The sequence below is a fragment of the Thermoascus crustaceus genome (assembly GCF_041956765.1).
Source record: "Thermoascus crustaceus strain CBS 181.67 unplaced genomic scaffold VTN00scaffold_4, whole genome shotgun sequence".
In the NCBI taxonomy this organism is placed as follows: domain Eukaryota; kingdom Fungi; phylum Ascomycota; class Eurotiomycetes; order Eurotiales; family Thermoascaceae; genus Thermoascus; species Thermoascus crustaceus.
This window is the reverse complement of record NW_027192530.1, coordinates 981,115-997,601: the sequence shown is the minus strand read 5'-3', so window position 1 is coordinate 997,601 and position 16,487 is coordinate 981,115. Positions and strand designations below refer to the sequence as shown.

At 54.7% G+C, this 16,487-nt stretch overlaps 8 protein-coding genes across 8 annotated transcripts; 4 read left to right on the top strand and 4 right to left on the bottom strand.

Annotated features, from left to right (window-relative positions):
- Positions 1 to 92: 92 nt before the first annotated feature.
- On the top strand, positions 93 to 2,445 carry VTN00DRAFT_6942 (uncharacterized protein; the record flags this gene model as incomplete). Its single annotated transcript, XM_069433634.1, has 3 exons — positions 93 to 254; positions 319 to 510; positions 568 to 2,445. 3 exons carry the CDS (start codon positions 93 to 95, stop codon positions 2,443 to 2,445), a joined length of 2,232 nt encoding a protein of 743 aa, XP_069286996.1.
- A 690-nt stretch (positions 2,446 to 3,135) lies between these two features.
- On the bottom strand, positions 3,136 to 4,330 carry VTN00DRAFT_6941 (uncharacterized protein; the record flags this gene model as incomplete). The annotated part of the gene is made up of 2 exons (XM_069433633.1): positions 3,136 to 3,729; positions 3,788 to 4,330. The coding sequence occupies 2 exons, from the start codon at positions 4,328 to 4,330 to the stop codon at positions 3,136 to 3,138; spliced, it is 1,137 nt and encodes a 378-aa protein (XP_069286995.1).
- A 1,344-nt stretch (positions 4,331 to 5,674) lies between these two features.
- VTN00DRAFT_6940 (uncharacterized protein) lies at positions 5,675 to 7,256 on the bottom strand (the record flags this gene model as incomplete). The annotated part of the gene is made up of 3 exons (XM_069433632.1): positions 5,675 to 6,739; positions 6,803 to 7,042; positions 7,128 to 7,256. The coding sequence occupies 3 exons, from the start codon at positions 7,254 to 7,256 to the stop codon at positions 5,675 to 5,677; spliced, it is 1,434 nt and encodes a 477-aa protein (XP_069286994.1).
- A 345-nt stretch (positions 7,257 to 7,601) lies between these two features.
- VTN00DRAFT_6939 (uncharacterized protein) lies at positions 7,602 to 8,096 on the top strand (the record flags this gene model as incomplete). The annotated part of the gene is made up of 1 exon (XM_069433630.1): positions 7,602 to 8,096. One exon carries the CDS (start codon positions 7,602 to 7,604, stop codon positions 8,094 to 8,096), a length of 495 nt encoding a protein of 164 aa, XP_069286993.1.
- Positions 8,097 to 8,676: 580 nt separating this feature from the next.
- On the bottom strand, positions 8,677 to 9,877 carry VTN00DRAFT_6938 (uncharacterized protein; the record flags this gene model as incomplete). The annotated part of the gene is made up of 2 exons (XM_069433629.1): positions 8,677 to 9,498; positions 9,614 to 9,877. The coding sequence occupies 2 exons, from the start codon at positions 9,875 to 9,877 to the stop codon at positions 8,677 to 8,679; spliced, it is 1,086 nt and encodes a 361-aa protein (XP_069286992.1).
- A 287-nt stretch (positions 9,878 to 10,164) lies between these two features.
- VTN00DRAFT_6937 (uncharacterized protein) lies at positions 10,165 to 11,598 on the top strand (the record flags this gene model as incomplete). The annotated part of the gene is made up of 2 exons (XM_069433628.1): positions 10,165 to 10,357; positions 10,427 to 11,598. The coding sequence occupies 2 exons, from the start codon at positions 10,165 to 10,167 to the stop codon at positions 11,596 to 11,598; spliced, it is 1,365 nt and encodes a 454-aa protein (XP_069286991.1).
- Positions 11,599 to 11,848: 250 nt separating this feature from the next.
- VTN00DRAFT_6936 (uncharacterized protein) lies at positions 11,849 to 14,614 on the bottom strand (the record flags this gene model as incomplete). The annotated part of the gene is made up of 1 exon (XM_069433627.1): positions 11,849 to 14,614. One exon carries the CDS (start codon positions 14,612 to 14,614, stop codon positions 11,849 to 11,851), a length of 2,766 nt encoding a protein of 921 aa, XP_069286990.1.
- A 1,141-nt stretch (positions 14,615 to 15,755) lies between these two features.
- VTN00DRAFT_6935 (uncharacterized protein) lies at positions 15,756 to 16,466 on the top strand (the record flags this gene model as incomplete). The annotated part of the gene is made up of 3 exons (XM_069433626.1): positions 15,756 to 15,802; positions 15,864 to 15,953; positions 16,136 to 16,466. The coding sequence occupies 3 exons, from the start codon at positions 15,756 to 15,758 to the stop codon at positions 16,464 to 16,466; spliced, it is 468 nt and encodes a 155-aa protein (XP_069286989.1).
- Positions 16,467 to 16,487: the final 21 nt, after the last annotated feature.

Below are 16,487 nucleotides of genomic sequence, written 5' to 3'. Positions count from 1 at the left end.
ACATCATGCCCTTAGAGCATTCCACAGCTCACGGATACATTCTTTCCCCAGACTTTCTCGCGTGGTAGCAACTTCTGTCTCTTGACGAAATCATGGGGGGATCGTCACCTCCATTCCTTTACGATCCTCCCACTACATACACGTTTGACCATGTTTTCAATCCAAGGGCGGCGTCGCAGTCGAGCTGGGCTCCGCGACAGCCAAAGCCCAAGCAAAATGGACCCTTTGTGAACTTCAACGGGCATCCCGACTCCGTAAGGGTTCCAAAAAAACGTGTTTACGCGGATCATTAAGATGTGGAGCTAATGAAAATTTCAGTATCCCATGCACTTTTATGGCAATGTCAATGCGAAGCCTATGAGTCCGCACACGAAGAGCAGAGTGAAGAAGGGAAGATATCTACAGCTCTTTCTGAGAGTCTGCACGCTAGTTGGAGCTTTGGGCGCTCTTTTCTGCGTGATCTGCATCAAAGGGACGACAATACCGGTAGCATGGGTAATTAGGGTTGCAGTAAGTGCGAAAAAAAAAACCCATATGAAGAATGCAGCCACGTTGACCCTGTCATAGCCTGTCGTTGCGACTCTCCATACCTTGTACGCGGTATACCACCTTTGTCGTTCCCCGACTACTCGACCACCCGCATCGTCAGCCAGTTATATGCTGTTTGCCGCGTCCGTTGACGCAGGACTGATACCATTCTATGCTTTTACGGCATTCTTAGCCCATGGGGAATACACACAGAATGCTTACCGCTGGGAAACTCTATTTGAAAACACAGGTGCCGCGTACCAGGTCACCTTTGCCACCTTTTTGATCAGTGTTGTAAATGGTGGATTTCATCTGGTATCCATGATTCTCTCGATCTACCTGGCAGTTGTCTTCCGGCAAATTTCAAGGCTACCCCCAGACATGAATCCACTGGAGGAAAATCTGACGACTCGTCAGCACAAGCGGACTAAGTCCGAACTGGCGGAAAAGCGTCTCAGTGAGACCACATTGGTATCCCCCGACAACCGTATGTCTGCAACGGAAGAACCATTTATCGGTCCAACTCGCAGCGTTCCCTTCTGGCATACTCGGGAAGACTCTTCCAACGATGTTTGGAACGATTCCCCAGAGATGTCCGATGAGTTGAGATCGCCCCAAATCTCTGCGCATTCCAAGCGATTATCACGAGCGGACCTTCCCAGCCAGCAGATGCGCCTATATGAACAGTCCAACAACTCAAGCACAACCCTCACTCGGAATACTGCAATCAGGGCTCGTGAATCACCTTCACGACCGACTTCGGCTGCCATCAGTGAGGCACCGGTGCTGGAGCCTTCAGTGGCTGCTACTGATGATGTCCGAAGTGGAAGTCCATCATCGTCAACTTTGAAGGACAACTGGTGTGCCTACCCATCGCGCTCGCCGTCTCCTGTAGATGATGCTCTTAACGAGAACATTGTCCATCGAGAAACGTCCTCGGTCTACAGTAGAACAAACACACCAGCTTCCTCTTCAGCATACAGCGGAGTCAAAGACTGGATCACGTCTGCTCAAAAATACGGCCGTGAAGGCGGTAATGTATCGGCAGAAGATACTCGCGGGGAGTACGCATCGCTTGTTGAGCACGAATATTACGGAAATGATGAAGTTCATGACCCACAAAGCAATGGAATCAACGGCAACATGGGGCAAAACCTCGGTGATCTTCATGGTAACATTTTCCCCGACGAGGGCCAGAAACCACGTCGCGAACTTCCCTTTAATCCATTGGCAATGAATCCACCAACGCCAAGGTCCACGCCAAAACCGAAGGAGGACGGGTCGATGAAATCTCGGTACAGCAAAAGCAGCTTCCGTCGCAGTGCGCTGACCGACCTTCCTAACCCTTCGGTGAAAGCGCCAGAGATGACGCCTCCCATCGAGAGTCCTGAAAGCAAGGGTCGGTTCTACGATGATATGGAGAGCAAACCCGGACTTTCTGTTCAACGGGGCGGTAACGGAACAAACGAAACTCACGTCTTTGGCGAAAGCAAGGAAGGATCTTTTAAGAAGAAGGCTTTGAGACGCAAGAGCGCGAAGCTGTCGGCGTATGAATCGCTCAAGGCCGATAATAGCGATAGCGATGACTCCGAGGATCAGGGTCTGAATGTGAAAAAGTCTAGGGCAAATGATGTTGACGGTGATCGCAAGGGTCGTGTTGTGAGTAACTCTGGCGTTGATATCGGGGCCGGATTCCAATTGGGCTCGGGTTCGCCAGCCTCATATGGCAGCTATATTGCGGGTCTAGGGGTAGGACGAAGGAGGGATGTCAGCGGGAAGGTTGCGGAGGAGGGAAGAGCTGGTCCCGGCACTGACAGTGAGAAGACTCCTGAAAAATCAGTGAAACCACGTCCATCTGGCACCAATGGCACAGGTGTTATTAGAGCTGCCGGATGGGCTCGTTTTGCGGGATTGTGAATGTGGTAATATGCTACCTGGTGTTCTTCTGAGTCTGAAAATTGTTTTTTTTCTTTTGATGACGGAACGAAGCAATGATTTTGAAGAATGAAGTAACGGATATGGATGGGAACCTTTGATGCTAATTTTGGGTCGGAATTGAATGGCTAGATAGTTCTTGAGATTTCTGTTTCTGGATATGTACCCTAGCGCGCAGGCGTCGATTAGGTAGCACATGTCAATGCCACACTCATCTCGCGAAAATCTAACTATATACTTCTTTCGCTCTTCTCTGTTAAAAGCAGCTGGTCGATTTTCGGAGTTCCTACATTGGAGGTACTTATATAGTTTACTGTGCTTTCCTTCTCTCTTAACTTGGTGCTTTGCACGTCGAGTAGTCATTATCAGTACGTAAGCAACATATTCGAGTCAGGATGTCGCCTGACTTATAGAATCTCAATGTGAATGAATACTCGAATGGATATAGAGGGTCTGTCCTGCAAGTCGGCCGCTGGATGGGGAGAGTTTTGAACTAAAAAGGCAACGCTACCTAATTGTTCTTGCAGGATTCCGACCTTATACTCCAACAGAGAGGGAGTATGGAGCCATTAGCTGAACATGGGCCTCTAAACTATACCTACAGCCCATATTGATTATATATACGCCTTTATCAATATGGTGAAGATATTCTAACAGAATATCCCGCCCCATTCACACCACCCCACCTCTCCTCGTTCTCTCCAATATCTGATCCACCAACCCGTCATTAACCGGCGTCTCAACACACACTGCCCTTCCCACTCTCGACCACGCCCCATTGATGAACTTCACCTCCGTCTCCCTCCCCGCGCGGACATTCCATACCATCGAGCAGGTCGTGTTGACCGTCTTCCGTACGATCCCATCCACCGTCTCCTCCAAACTCTCAACCGAGAATCTCTCCGACACGCCCGGCACGTGTTTCAGTTCCGGCAGCGCCAGCACCACGTTGGAGATCTCCGCGAGAATCTCCTTCTTCAGATTGGTCTTCTTCTTCTTCTTCTCCTCCTCCTCCTCCTCCTCCTCTGGGAGGGTGAGGACGAATCCATTCTTGGCGTTCAGTGCGCAGAGGAGGTTGCAGAATGCGTTGACGGCTAACTTTTCGAGTTGGAGCTGGAGGATGGAGGTGTAGGTGTAGTAGGGCGTTGAGACGGGGGGATAAGGGGAGGGTTTGGAGAAGGTAGTTATTGTTTTTGTTGTTGTTGGAAGAAGAAGAGGAAGGCAAGAGTCAGGCATGGTGTTTTTCTCTTCTTCGCGGGACGAGGCCTATGGATGTTGCGGTGAATCCGGTATGTGTGATGTCTAATGGGGAGTTGAGCGTCACGCCGTGGGAGATGACGCCGATGAGATAGCTGGGACGGGTTCGGGGTTCCGTGAAGAGACGGGCGTTAACTTCCTCGATCATACCGGAGCCGTTCTGGAGAAAGAGGACGTTGGATTGGGAGGTTAAGCGCGGTCGAAGCGGGCGGAGGGCATCCACGGTTTTGGTGGCTTTGACGCAGACGATGAGGTTCTCGATCGGTTCCGTTGTCGTTCTTACGGCTTGATCCGATTCTGTTTCTGCAGCTGTGGCCAATGTTCGATACCAATGGCAGTCGTGGAAGGTCTCAAAGTCGTAGCCCGTCAAGCTGATATGTTCGCCTTCTGCTGTCTCTACCAATATCCGATTGCCGTTTCTGCGGTAGGAGCCCAGAAGGGATCTCCGGTGCAGGAGAAGAGTGATCGACGGGCCATTGGGGATTTCAGACGCTGAATGGGCGGTAAATGTGCCGATGCTGCCCAATCCAAGCACATGCACACGATCTGGTTGTTGTGGTGTCTGTTGAGATCGCGGGGAGGAGGAGGAAATGGTGGTGATTGAGCTCATCGTGCAGCGATGCCTCCTTGAGAGATACTCGTGAGTATAGAAATCGATTGAGGTGGTAAGGGGACGCATCATTCCGCAGTAATTAAATAGTATCCATACTTCAATGATAGATTAGAGGTGCTTGATTGAATAATTAATGACTAAGAAAGAAACAGCATCTGGAGCAGAAAGCCTTTTCTTCTTTCTGTGTTTCTTTTGTCCCTGTTTCTTGGTTTCCAGGTACATTTCTCCAATCAATAACAGCTATTGTCATATCATTCAATAGTTCCATGCATGTTGCTGCAGGGCGTGGAATGCCTGTGGGACAGATTAACAGAGAAAAAAGACGCCTCGTTTTATTTAGATTCAGGATTCCCTGAATTTAATAATCTTTATCCTTGAATAGGGAAACGGTAGAGACTGGAAATCGTGTCATATCATGGAATCCTCAGTGATATACCTCATTTTACAATATCCTGGTGCCATGTAAGGGCTTATCGAACAAAAAAAGGAAAAAAGAATGAGTAAACACCAAAAAGGCTACAGAAAACAAATAATTCGAGTTCAAGTGCCTTTTGCCTTTCTTCGATCACCACCTGATATATATGAACTATCTTACTCAATATCCACACCGCGAGATACATGCTAATACGTTCTATACAAATCGATAACCAAGAGAATAAGCCCCTTCTCTCCCATTTAATATCTCTTCTCAAGAAGATCCCTTTTATCTTCTTCGTCCTTATCTCCCGGTCAAATTGACGCACGCCTTGACGCCCTATTCCCGTAACGCCATGCCTAGCAACTAGTTGCAGCACCAAACCCCGATAACAAACGACTAACCACACCACTTCGATACTCGAGACAGGGATCCAATTTTTTCTTTCCCTCGGTCAAATAACGTAATCCAAAAAATTTCCTCACCAAGATTATTTACTAGAGTGCCAGACCGCCACTATGACGGCAATGTAATGGAATCACCAAATCCGAGAGACGCCTTTCAAACAGTCTCCAAACAATAATAGAGTCTCAATTTTTTTATATTGCTTTAGCTCTGCAGTGCTATATGAGAAGGGTCAGGATTTCAAGATCACCCTTATCAGGTCGCACGGAGTAACCACCCCCCCAAGCTAGTACTGTACTTTACCACGTACGAATTACTGCCTTAGGTTGCGTGTGCATGGCAAAAGATGGGACGGTACGTTTCTATCAAACCATGCGCATTCTATGTATATATCCCCCGTGGGAAAGAATAGCCAGACTCGCTTTTGGAACATAGGACCAGCATAACAAGAATTCAAGAAAGGACATAGAAAGCCGCTCTCTTTTTTAAAATCACCGAAAAAAGGTATTGTATGATACGGTCTATTTGCAAACAGCCCCAACAGCCTGCTCCAGAATCTTCAGACCCGTCTTGATCTGCTCCTCCGTGACAGTCAGCGGAGGCACGAACCGGAGGCATCCCTCTCCCGCAGTGATGATGAGCAGGCCCCTCTCGCGCGCAGCGGTGATCAGCTCAGACGCCTTGGGGACGTAAGCCTCGGAGAGCTGGAGACCGAGGATCAGACCCCGACCGCGAACCTCGTTGATCACGCTGGGGTATTTCTCCTTCAGGCCCTGGAAGCCGGACAGGAAGATGGACGACTTGGCCTCGACGGACTTCTGCAACTCGGGGTCCGCGAGACGCTCAACGATGTGGTGCGCCACGCGGCAGGCCAGCGGGTTTCCACCGAAGGTGGTGCCGTGGTCACCCGTCTTGATGTACTTGCCGACGGTGGACTCGGACACGATCGTCGCGCCGATGGGGATGCCGTTGCCCAGAGCTTTGGCGCTGGTCAGGATGTCTGGGTGTGCGGCCTGTCCGCCGTTGGCGGGGGCCAGGGAAGGGTGAGCGTGTGCCCACAGCGAGCCCGTGCGGGAGAGACCGCACTGGATCTCGTCGAAGATGAGAACGGCGCCGACAGCGTCGCAGCGTGCGCGGAGGGCAGTGAGAAATTCGGGGGTCGCAACGTTGACGCCGCCCTCACCCTGGATGGGCTCGACGATGACACCGCACGTCTTGTCCGTGATCAAGGTCTCCAGCTGAGCGACGTCATTGTACTTTCCGTACTTAAACCCGGGAACCATGGGTGCAAAGGGGGTCTGGTACTTGGGGTTCGGGGTTGCGGACAGAGCGCCCATACTCCGGCCGTGGAAGGAGTTGTGGAAGGAGACGAACTCGTGCTTTTCGCCGGAGGGGTCAAGGGAGCGGCCAACCTTGCGGGCGAACTTGATGGCGGCCTCGTTGGCCTCGGTTCCGGAGTTGGAGATAAAGACGGAGGAGGCGCCGCGCATGGCGCCAGACTCGAGAGTCTTCTGGATGAGCAGCTTGCTGAGGGCGCCCGTCCAGGCATTGTGGTAAAGGTTGGAGGCGTGGATCAGGGTTTCGGACTAGGTGAACTCCGTCAGCTATTTGCTTTTATGTACGTAGGTATTTGGGTATATACTGCGCACCTGCTCAGCGATAATCTTGGTGATCTCCGGATCGCAGTGACCCAGAGAGTTGACGGCAATACCGGCCGTGAAGTCGAGATACCGCCTGTTCTCCATGTCCCAGAGATAGCAGCCCTGTCCCTTGATCATCATCGGTGGTGGACGGACATACGTAGGGACCATGAAGGGCGCCCTCTCGTTGATGAAGGTCACCGTCTGCGAGTCCGCTGCGGGGTCAGGGTTGGGAAGAGATGCATCTTTCTAGAGCCTCAATTAGCCTGAAATCCACATAACTGTGGTATAAAAGAAGCTAGAGAGAGAAATCACAAAATGTACGAAAGCTCACATGAGAAGCCCTTGTCACCGTCGAAGCAAATCCCCTTGTTTGCAGTTGTGACTCAACAAGCCCAGGCAAGCGCTGCGTCGTCCGCAGCGCAGCGGAGCGGAACCGCAAGGCGGCCACGCGCGAGGCCATCGCAGGAAATAAAACGAGGGAATATAGAGAAGAAGAAGAAAAAATCGAATGTACAGCCCAGCAATTGACCTGACCGGGCAATTGACCATCCGGAGAGCCAAGCGTTATGTAGGGGGGAGAGAGTGAAGTATGGGAGCTCCGAAGGTGTTGCAAAAAGTTCCCGGGCGACACGCGATATCGGGCCGCGATAAGCGGCCGAACCGCCGCAAGATCTCGAGATCTCCGGGTGTCGCCACTCAAACAAACCACTCCCTATCTATCTCTCCATCCCACTCCCTCCCTTAATACTTTCTCTACACCGTTTCTTTTTTTTTTTTCCTCCCGTTTCAACCCAACCCAGAAACAATGCCGTCCCTTCTTCCCTTCAGCAGAGCCCTCTTGGCTCCCTCAAGACGCATCGCCATCGCCTCCCGCCGTTCTCTTTCATCCACCGTCACGCGGAGGGTAGCAGACAGCGCCGACGGCAAACCGAACCCGTTCATGGGCGCCCCCGCGCCCCCTCGTCTACCCAAGGAGGAGCAGGAGATCTTCGAGGAGCTCCAGAGACAGTCGACCGGCGCCTTCAGCACCCCACGCACCCCGCCCAAGGTCAACCAGTCTCCGGACTCAGCGGCAGCAGCAGAGCAGCCCGCCACACCCACTTCTTCCCCATCACGCGCAGAGACCAAGGCCCTGGACGAGGGTGAGGAGCTCCACCCGAATCTTCGACTCGGCGCGCAGCCGGAATTCGAGGGCGAGAAGAACCCCAAGACGGGAGAGATCGGTGGTCCGAAGAACGAGCCGCTGCGGTGGGGGGCCAGCGGGGACTGGAGTTTTAACGGGCGTGTCACGGACTTTTAATTGGTATAGGCGGTTGAGCTGGTTAATGTTATCTATGCGATATCCGGTGGGCATAGAGAAGTTCAAAGCTGGTTCTGCATCGGGAGGCGCTGGTTTTATCGGAGCTTGGCCCAGATACCTATAGAAGGACGTTTGTCAACTGGGACCCGTTGCACTCTGTCCCGTTTGAATACCTCAAGGGCGTACGTGAGGGCTAGAGATTGCTCCTCGGTTTTACTGCGTTGATGGACACACAATGTACAGTACATGATGGGAGGTTTGACAAATATATATGATTACACGAACTAAAGTCTTCCGCCTCAGCATTGTAGGAATGTGGTGTGGAAAGACAATACAGTGACAGGGTGCATGTGAAGAATTGTCTCGATTTAAATGTTTTGGAGCATGTAAGTACCTGAAACGCCTGATGTGCATGCGCTTAATGGCAGGAAATAACTTTTCTTCGCAGAGATGTTTGCAAAGTCGCTATTCAGGTAAATTGGCCACCCTGATCAAACCTTGTCGTCGAAAAGATAGTAATCACTTGCAGTCATGTTGTAAGCCGAATCATATACACGTGCCTCATAGAGCGGAGTGGCTTTCAAAGCTGGCACGACCCCTCGAGCCTTGCAAGAGTCGCCTTTCCTGCTCTGCTCTCATTAGCACGGCCCAGTTCATTGCTTATCCATGCGCCAATCTTCGACATCTCTTCCAGGTTGACGCCGGTATGCATGCCCAGGCTGTGAAGAGTGTGGACGAGATCCTCCGTCGCGACATTCCCCGTGGCGCCCTTCGAGTAAGGGCATCCACCAAGACCTCCGACGCTGCTGTCGAAGATCCTGATTCCGTGTTCAAGACCGACAATGGTGTTCACCAAAGCCTGGCCGTAGGTGTCGTGGAAATGGAGCGCAAGATCGCTGTTCGCGATTCCCGCCGCGGTGAGCGTCCGCAGCAGCTCCAGCGTACGAGGAGCGGTTCCCATACCCGTGGTGTCCGCGACAGATACCTCGTCCGCTCCCATCTCGAGCAGGGACGCCGTTATCTCAGCGACTTTGGACGGCGGGACATTCGGCCCCTCGTACGGACAGCCCAGAGCGACGGAGACATACCCGCGGACTCTGATGTTTCTGGACTTGGCCAGCTCCACGATGGGCTTGATACGTTCCAGAGACTCTGCGATTGTGCAGTTGGTGTTCGCCCTCGAGAAGGCTTCGGTTGCTGCCGCGAAGAGCGATATCTCTGTCGTCGTTGCGGGTTTGGATGGGCTGCCTGGCATTTCTGCCGTGGCGCCCTCAGCGTCCATGATCTTCACCAGGTTCTCAAGCCCCTTGACGTTTGGAACCAGGTAATTGTAGGCAATTGTGTGCTGGGATTGCGGAGGAGACCTGATGAGATGCTCCAGGATCTCTCCAGTGCTTGCCATCTGGATAAATATAGACACACGGATGTCAGATGGTGCAAAACAGACAGTACAGAAAGCAGGCGGGACATCATCCCACTGAATGGAATGACGAGAAGTTTCAAGAGAGCAACCGTACCTGGGGAACCCATTTCGCAGGCACAAACGAACCAGCTTCTATAGTAGTGACACCTGTTTTCGCAAGCTTCTCTATAAGCTGGATCTTGATCTCCAGGGGTATCGACTTCTTCTCGTTCTGCAGGCCATCCCGCGGCCCTACCTCGACAATGCGCACATGGTCCGAGGTAAGGGTCCTAGCCTCTGTAGCGAACCGGCGCGTAGGCTGAGTAGATGTATTCCGGAGCGCGGAGAACAGCCGTAGCCTGGGTCTGAGCAACGACATCCTGAGAGCTTAGCAGTAACCCTGCAGAGAGAAATTAGACTAGAGAATAAGACGCTGTCCACAGACGTGGAGAAAGCAGGGAGAGAGGAGCATCCCAGCAGCAGCCGGGCTCGTGCAGGCGATGCCGAGATGCGGAGAGACGCCGCATTCAGTCGGAGCACGACGCCGGCGGACCACCCCACCTTTAGCCGCCACATCCACTTACCTAAGGTGCCGTTAAGAGTCTAAGAAAGATTCCCAGTATTTTTTGATTACTGTTCAGTTACAAACACTCACACACGAACAAAATGGCTGAAGAAAACAACCCGTGTGCGTGCGCTGAAAAGATGGACGAGCAAAGCTGTGCCGCTTCGAAGCCTACCAGTCAACTCAAACAACCCAAGAAAAAGTTCGTCGGAAGACGGACGGCGGACGCTGCGCAGGCGCAGAAGGAAACCTCCTCCGTTGAACAGAATGGAAATTCGACCGCTGTTCAGAAAGGTCAGTGCTTCGGATTTTTCATCTCAATGCCATTCTTTGTTTGAGACTCATTGCTAATTTCCCTCACAGCTACACCCCGAAGGGCCCCCAGGACCCTGAACCAAGTCCCTCCTGAGATCCTCGAAGATCCCGACATCAAGGCCGCAATTGCGCTGCTCCCGAAGAACTATTCGTTCGAGATCCCCAAGACGATCCACCGGATCCGGACGTCGGGCGCGAAGCGAGTGGCCCTGCAGTTCCCCGAGGGCCTGCTCATCTTCGCAACCACGATCTCGGACATCCTGACGCAATTCTGCCCGGGCGTCGAGACGCTCATCATGGGCGATGTGACGTACGGCGCATGCTGCATCGACGACTACACGGCGCGGGCGCTGGGCTGCGACCTACTCGTCCACTACGCCCACAGCTGCCTCATCCCCGTGGACGTGACGACGATCAAGACGCTGTACATCTTCGTCGACATCAGCATCGACACCTCACACCTGGTCGCGACGCTCGAGCGCAACTTCCAGCCGGGCAAGACGATCGCGACCGTCGGCACGATCCAGTTCAACGCGACCCTGCACGGCCTGAAGCCCGTCCTCGAGCGGGCGGGTTACAGGGTCGTCATCCCGCAGATCGCGCCCCTCTCCAAGGGCGAGATCCTGGGCTGCACGTCCCCGCAGCTCTCCGCGGACGAGATCGACATCCTCCTGTATCTCGGCGACGGCCGCTTCCACCTCGAGTCCGCCATGATCCACAACCCGTCCATCCCGGCGTACCGGTACGACCCGTACTCGCGGACCCTGTCCCGCGAGACCTACGACCACGAGGAGATGCAGACCCTGCGGCGGGACGCCATCAACGCCGCCAGAACGGCGAAGAAATGGGGAATTATCCTGGGCTCGCTGGGCCGGCAGGGGAACCCGAACACGATGGCCATGATCGAGAACCACCTCAACGAGCGGGGCATCCCCTTTGTCAACCTGCTCCTCAGCGAGATCTTCCCCGGGAAGCTGGCCTCCATGTCCGATGTTGAGTGCTGGGTGCAGATCGCGTGTCCAAGATTGAGCATCGATTGGGGATACGCTTTCCCGCGGCCGTTGCTCACACCGTATGAGGCTCTGGTTGCCCTCGGAGGAAGAGAGGGCTGGGAGAGCGCGAACAAGGGCATCTATCCCATGGACTTCTATGCTAAGGAGGGTCTGGGGAGGACGAGACCTGAACAAGCGATACGCAGCACCCAAAGCGTGCAGGGTTAATTACAGCTCGAAAAAAGTGCTACGGATGGCGAGATTGGCTAGAGGCAGAGTGCAGAAAACTCCAGCGTCCAGCTTCCGAAATTGCCAGCAAATTATATTCTACTGTTACATCGACAGAAAGAGAAAAAAGGCTGGCTAAAGCTGCCCATTGAAACAGCTCTTCTATCGTCATAAAAAAAGTGGGCTTCAAAAACTTCTACTCTATGACATACAGGAGTTTTCCAGTCGTCACATGAAAAAAAGAACCTCATCATCCCTTATTCTCATCCGCACTGTCGGCGTTAATGTCACTTACACTTCCTCTCCTCAACGTGAGGATGCTCTTGTTTCCCAGCTCATCCGCAGTGCGTTCCGCCGCGCGCCATCTCGTGACCGCCTGCTCGACATCTTCACACATCTCCCGTGTGTCATGGATGATGCCACCTTCTTCAAACTCCGAGACTTGCGTGCTTGCTCTCGAATGGCCGTCCCTTATCATCGGAAAGGCGGGTCCAAAGCTGCGTTCAGGCGTCGGATTGAACATTATGGCGTTGGCGAACATGCGTATCAGCTCCTTCTCGAGCTGTGCGGAGTTCACAATCGCCTTGGGTGGGATCAGATCCGCCGTCTTGGGTAGCAGCAGGAGTGTGTTCTTCGACGGTGTTCCTGCTCCTGGCACCGGGGATTCCCCGTCCGCAGCGGGCGTGCTTGCGGCTTCGGTGGCTGCGGCTACAGCTTTACTACCTTGGTGGATCGCAGATTTGATCGATTTGAGATCCTGCGGGCGGTAAATGAGATCCTTATACCCAGGTGCATCGCGCTCAGTCAACGGCTTGGCGAAGATCGAGGCATGCTTGTGGGCTGTCACGTCGTTCATCATGGGAGCACCGGTCCTGGGGAAGTTGCGTGCGCACAGCACATACCGAGTCGTATCAATGCGACTTGGTTCTGGCTGGCTAGTGTCCACTTCAAAAGACTCGCTCAGTCCACGCTTGCGCTTAGGTCTCCCTTTTACCGGTCCTTCCTCCACCTGCGCGGCCGCTGTGGCACCTCTACGCCGAGAAGACGCCCTAGCTTCTGGTTCTGCATCTTCGGAGATTCCCGCGGGAGTACTTGGCATCTCGTGCTTGATTCTGCGGTGGGTTACAGAGCCCGAGTCGGTGAACGAATCATCTTCACGTGATGCTACCGAACGGCCTCGACTCCTCGTTGAGGTTGTACTACCGTCACGTCTGGTCCGAACTGAAGACGTGGGCTTTTCAGTCCTGGTATCCAAGCCTGGCATGTCTTCAACATATGTTGGCGGCATGGTTCTCTTCCTACCGGGTCTGGGTTTCTCACCTTCTGCATCCCTCAATTTTCTGCGGGCTTCGCCCGCTTGAGGGGATACTTCCAAAGTGTCGAACGTCGGCGACGGAGCTCTTTCACTGATCGGACTTACGTCCTCAGGCCGGGGCCGCACAGGAGAGCCCGGAGACTTGCTCATACGAGGCGACCTCTTCCATGGTGTGAGAGAACCACTCGTGTCGATCGATGGCCGCGGTGGCCGTTTGCCCAGCGATGCAGAGAACGACGGAGTCTGTCTGGCTAAACCAGGTGTTACACTGCCCTGGACACTTGGGTAAGGCGACTGACTGGTCGCGGGTATAGGTCCGGGAGTAACTGGCCCTGGTGGATACGGACTTGGAAAGGTCCTTGGGATGTCGGGATGAGGCGGCGGAACATGAGGAACTTGTGGAGACGGAACATGCGGCTGAGGATGATAAGGGGCATTTGCATAAGGGGAGATGTGTTGTGCGTATGGTGGCTGAGGGGTTCGATGTGGAGACCATTGCTGGAAAGGCTGCTGCCCCATGGGATACTGAGGTACCATAGGAGAACCCATCATCGATGATCTTCTCCGACCAGCAGCGTCTGGCGACGGGACAGCAGACTGTGCGGGAGAACCCGCGGGAAGGTTGACTCCCTGTTGAGGTGGAGGGACGACCGCCGGCCGAGATGTGGCATTGGGATCAAGACCAAATGCGCCTGCTGCACCAGAAGGCGGTTGGGTTGTTGGCTGCGACGTTGGCACGATTGATGACACATTCGTCGCGTTCTTACTCGGGGATGGAACTCGATACCCGTGGCCGGGTTGCTGGGGAGGAAAAGAGGGCACATTGACAGGGCTTCGTTGAGGCTGAGGGCTGGGAGCCATGTAAGGAACAGCGCCAGGTTCCTGCTTCGGATGAGCAAGCTTTCCCTGCTGGGCTTCAGCAGCCTCCGCGGGAGGATAACGTTGTGGTTCTTGCACCTGGGGACGACCGGCTGCCTGTGCCGGCTGCTGGGGTACATCCGCCTTCGCACCTTGCTCTACGGTCGCTTGCTTCCCACTTGGTTCTTCTGGCTGTGCTTCTGGAGGTTTGCTGATACCCACGGCAGGCTGCTGGCTCGGTTTCTCCTCTGCCTTGACATCCAGGTCCATCGCATCTGGCACTGGAGGCGAAGCTCCGGTCTGAACGGGCACCGCAGGCGCCTTTGACGGAGCTTCCTGGACAGCAGACGGCCCAGGCTCTTTGTATTCTTCCTTTTCCAGCCGTTCAATCTCATCTCGGATCTCTCTATATCTCTTTTCCTCGTTCCTGATCTCCTTTGTAACACGTTCCTTGTATCTGGCGTACAGATGGGAGACGAGTTTCGGGACGACTGTAGCATGTGCCGCTCCGTCTATCAGCCCCTCGGCCGTCGGGCTCGAGATCTTGCGCTTCTTGGGGTTCGGGCCTAGGCTGCTGTCCGGGTGGTGGCCGTTCTGGTCCGGGCCGGGCGAAGCGTGACTGCGAGCGTCCTCGATGCCCTCCCGCATCAGCGTAGAGTAGAGCTCCTCCAGGGCTTCCGGGCGGAGCCTCTCCGTGTCGAAGGCAGCATTCTGGCGGACGAAGGGGTTGTTGCGCAGCAGGTCGGAGATGGCGGCGAAGCTGGCGGGACGGGCGTCGAGGGTCGCGAGGGACTGGAAGAAGAGGAGGGACTCAAACGGAGTGTAGGCCGACAGCGGAGGCATCCCCCATTGCCCGTCTGGCCGGCCACTCAGGGAGCTTTTAGTGATGGGAGCCACGGTGAAGGTGGTGGCCCGACTAGGGAGGTGAGAACGGGGAGCGAGACGGGACACGGTCGAGGCCAGGCACGCATAGCCCTAGTCCATCGCCAACGGAAGGGGGTGCCTGGGGGAGCCCGCGCAGGAACGGAGAAGGACGGCGGGACGGAGGAGAGGGCGCAGAGCGGGGGAGAATAGCGAGACGGGGGGGGGGATGAGGAGGGGGATCGCGGAGGGCGGAGAGGCGCGGCGTGTCGAGAGTTGGAGATGCGATGGGGGGTGCTTGGATGAGCTCGACCTGGCATCATCACGAAGGGAAAAATTGCAGCCGGCGCGACGAATGGAGTCACGTGATGCGAGGGTCCACGGATCGACAGGCGACACGGCGGTCGGCGCTGCTCTAGGGGCCTCTAGGGGCTGTTAGGGACTCCTAGGCACGGCTAGACGCCTGGATGCTCGCCAGACACGCGCCCTAGAGCGCCTGGAGGATCCCCCTGGGGCCCATGAGTGGCCTCTCCTCCTTCATGGACATCAAGGCCAGCATCCGACTCGATCATCGAGTCCAACCCCGCCCTGCCCGTGCTCGCTCAGGGGCCCAGCACGAGCAGCCCCTTTCCCCTCAGCCCTCCTTGTTGTTTATCTCCCAGCAGACCTCCTTGCAGGTGGACTCGTCCTGTAGCATCCGACTCGTTGGCTCGTCCGTCGTCGGGTGCGTCAAAGCCCTGTGCCTTTTCTTCGTGCGATCTCTCTCCTGTTTCCCGTTCTCGTCCTGTACTAGTCCCTGACTCTCGAGCTCGACAGCTGCCCGTCTCCTGATCTTGTTCTCGTTGTCTTCGATCTCCCTGCGCGGCTCCCCCTTGGCCGTAGGGTGCCGGTGCTTTCTTCTATCTCTGCGCTGGCTCCACGGGCTGTCATTTGTATTTGTATATCGGACTCTCAGCGGGTTCTGGTTTCATCCAGATTCAACCCGCGCATCACGCCACTGATCCGCGACTGAAGCTCCCCCGTCCGCGCGACGTCTGGAAGCTCCTCCTCCCACGACCACCGCCGCGTTCTGCAGCTTAATTCTCCGCCGTGCTTCCTGGGTGGTGAGACCACACCGTCCAACATGTCGGACACGGAGCAGGAATGGAAGCCCAACGGCCGGCCCCAGTCGTTCGTGCCCCCTCTGCATCCCAAGGTTCTCACAACATTGGCATTGACCACCACATGGCAGGACCATGGCACAGGCCTTCTCGCTGGCGCTCGACAGTGCCTTCAAGCTTGACAGTGACGCCGACCATCTTTCGCAGACTGTGGATCAGAAGTATGTATCGACAACACCCGTCCTGGCGTCCATCCCATGATCACACCAAGGCTCCATCTCAAAAGAAATCTTCACACCGGGACCAACGGGTCTTATATTACCAGCCTCTGATATGAATCTATACGGCCATGCAGTTTCAGTTTCAGAAAGGGATAACCGTGGAGCTGACAGAGCTGCCCCAGAAAGCAGATGGTGATGATACAGAACCGCGAACTGGAGGTTCTCCAGGCCAAGATCCGCGAAGCTGAGGAGCGCTTGAGGAAAGCGCGTGGAGCCAGTGGAGGAGACGGAGCTCACCAGAGAGATGGCTCAGAGGGTGGGTTCCCTTCCGCTGATTCCGAGGGGGAGAAGGCCGATGATGCCCGATCCCCTTTATCGTCGTCTGTCTCTGACAGCCGTCCATCCGATGAAGGTCTCACAGATACATCGGCCTCCGCGGCCACATCGAACGATATGGAGGAGCGGCTCCATGAACTACAGCAGGAGCACAAGGGCAAGGCAAGAGCATCATGATCGGAACCGACGATTTATTTG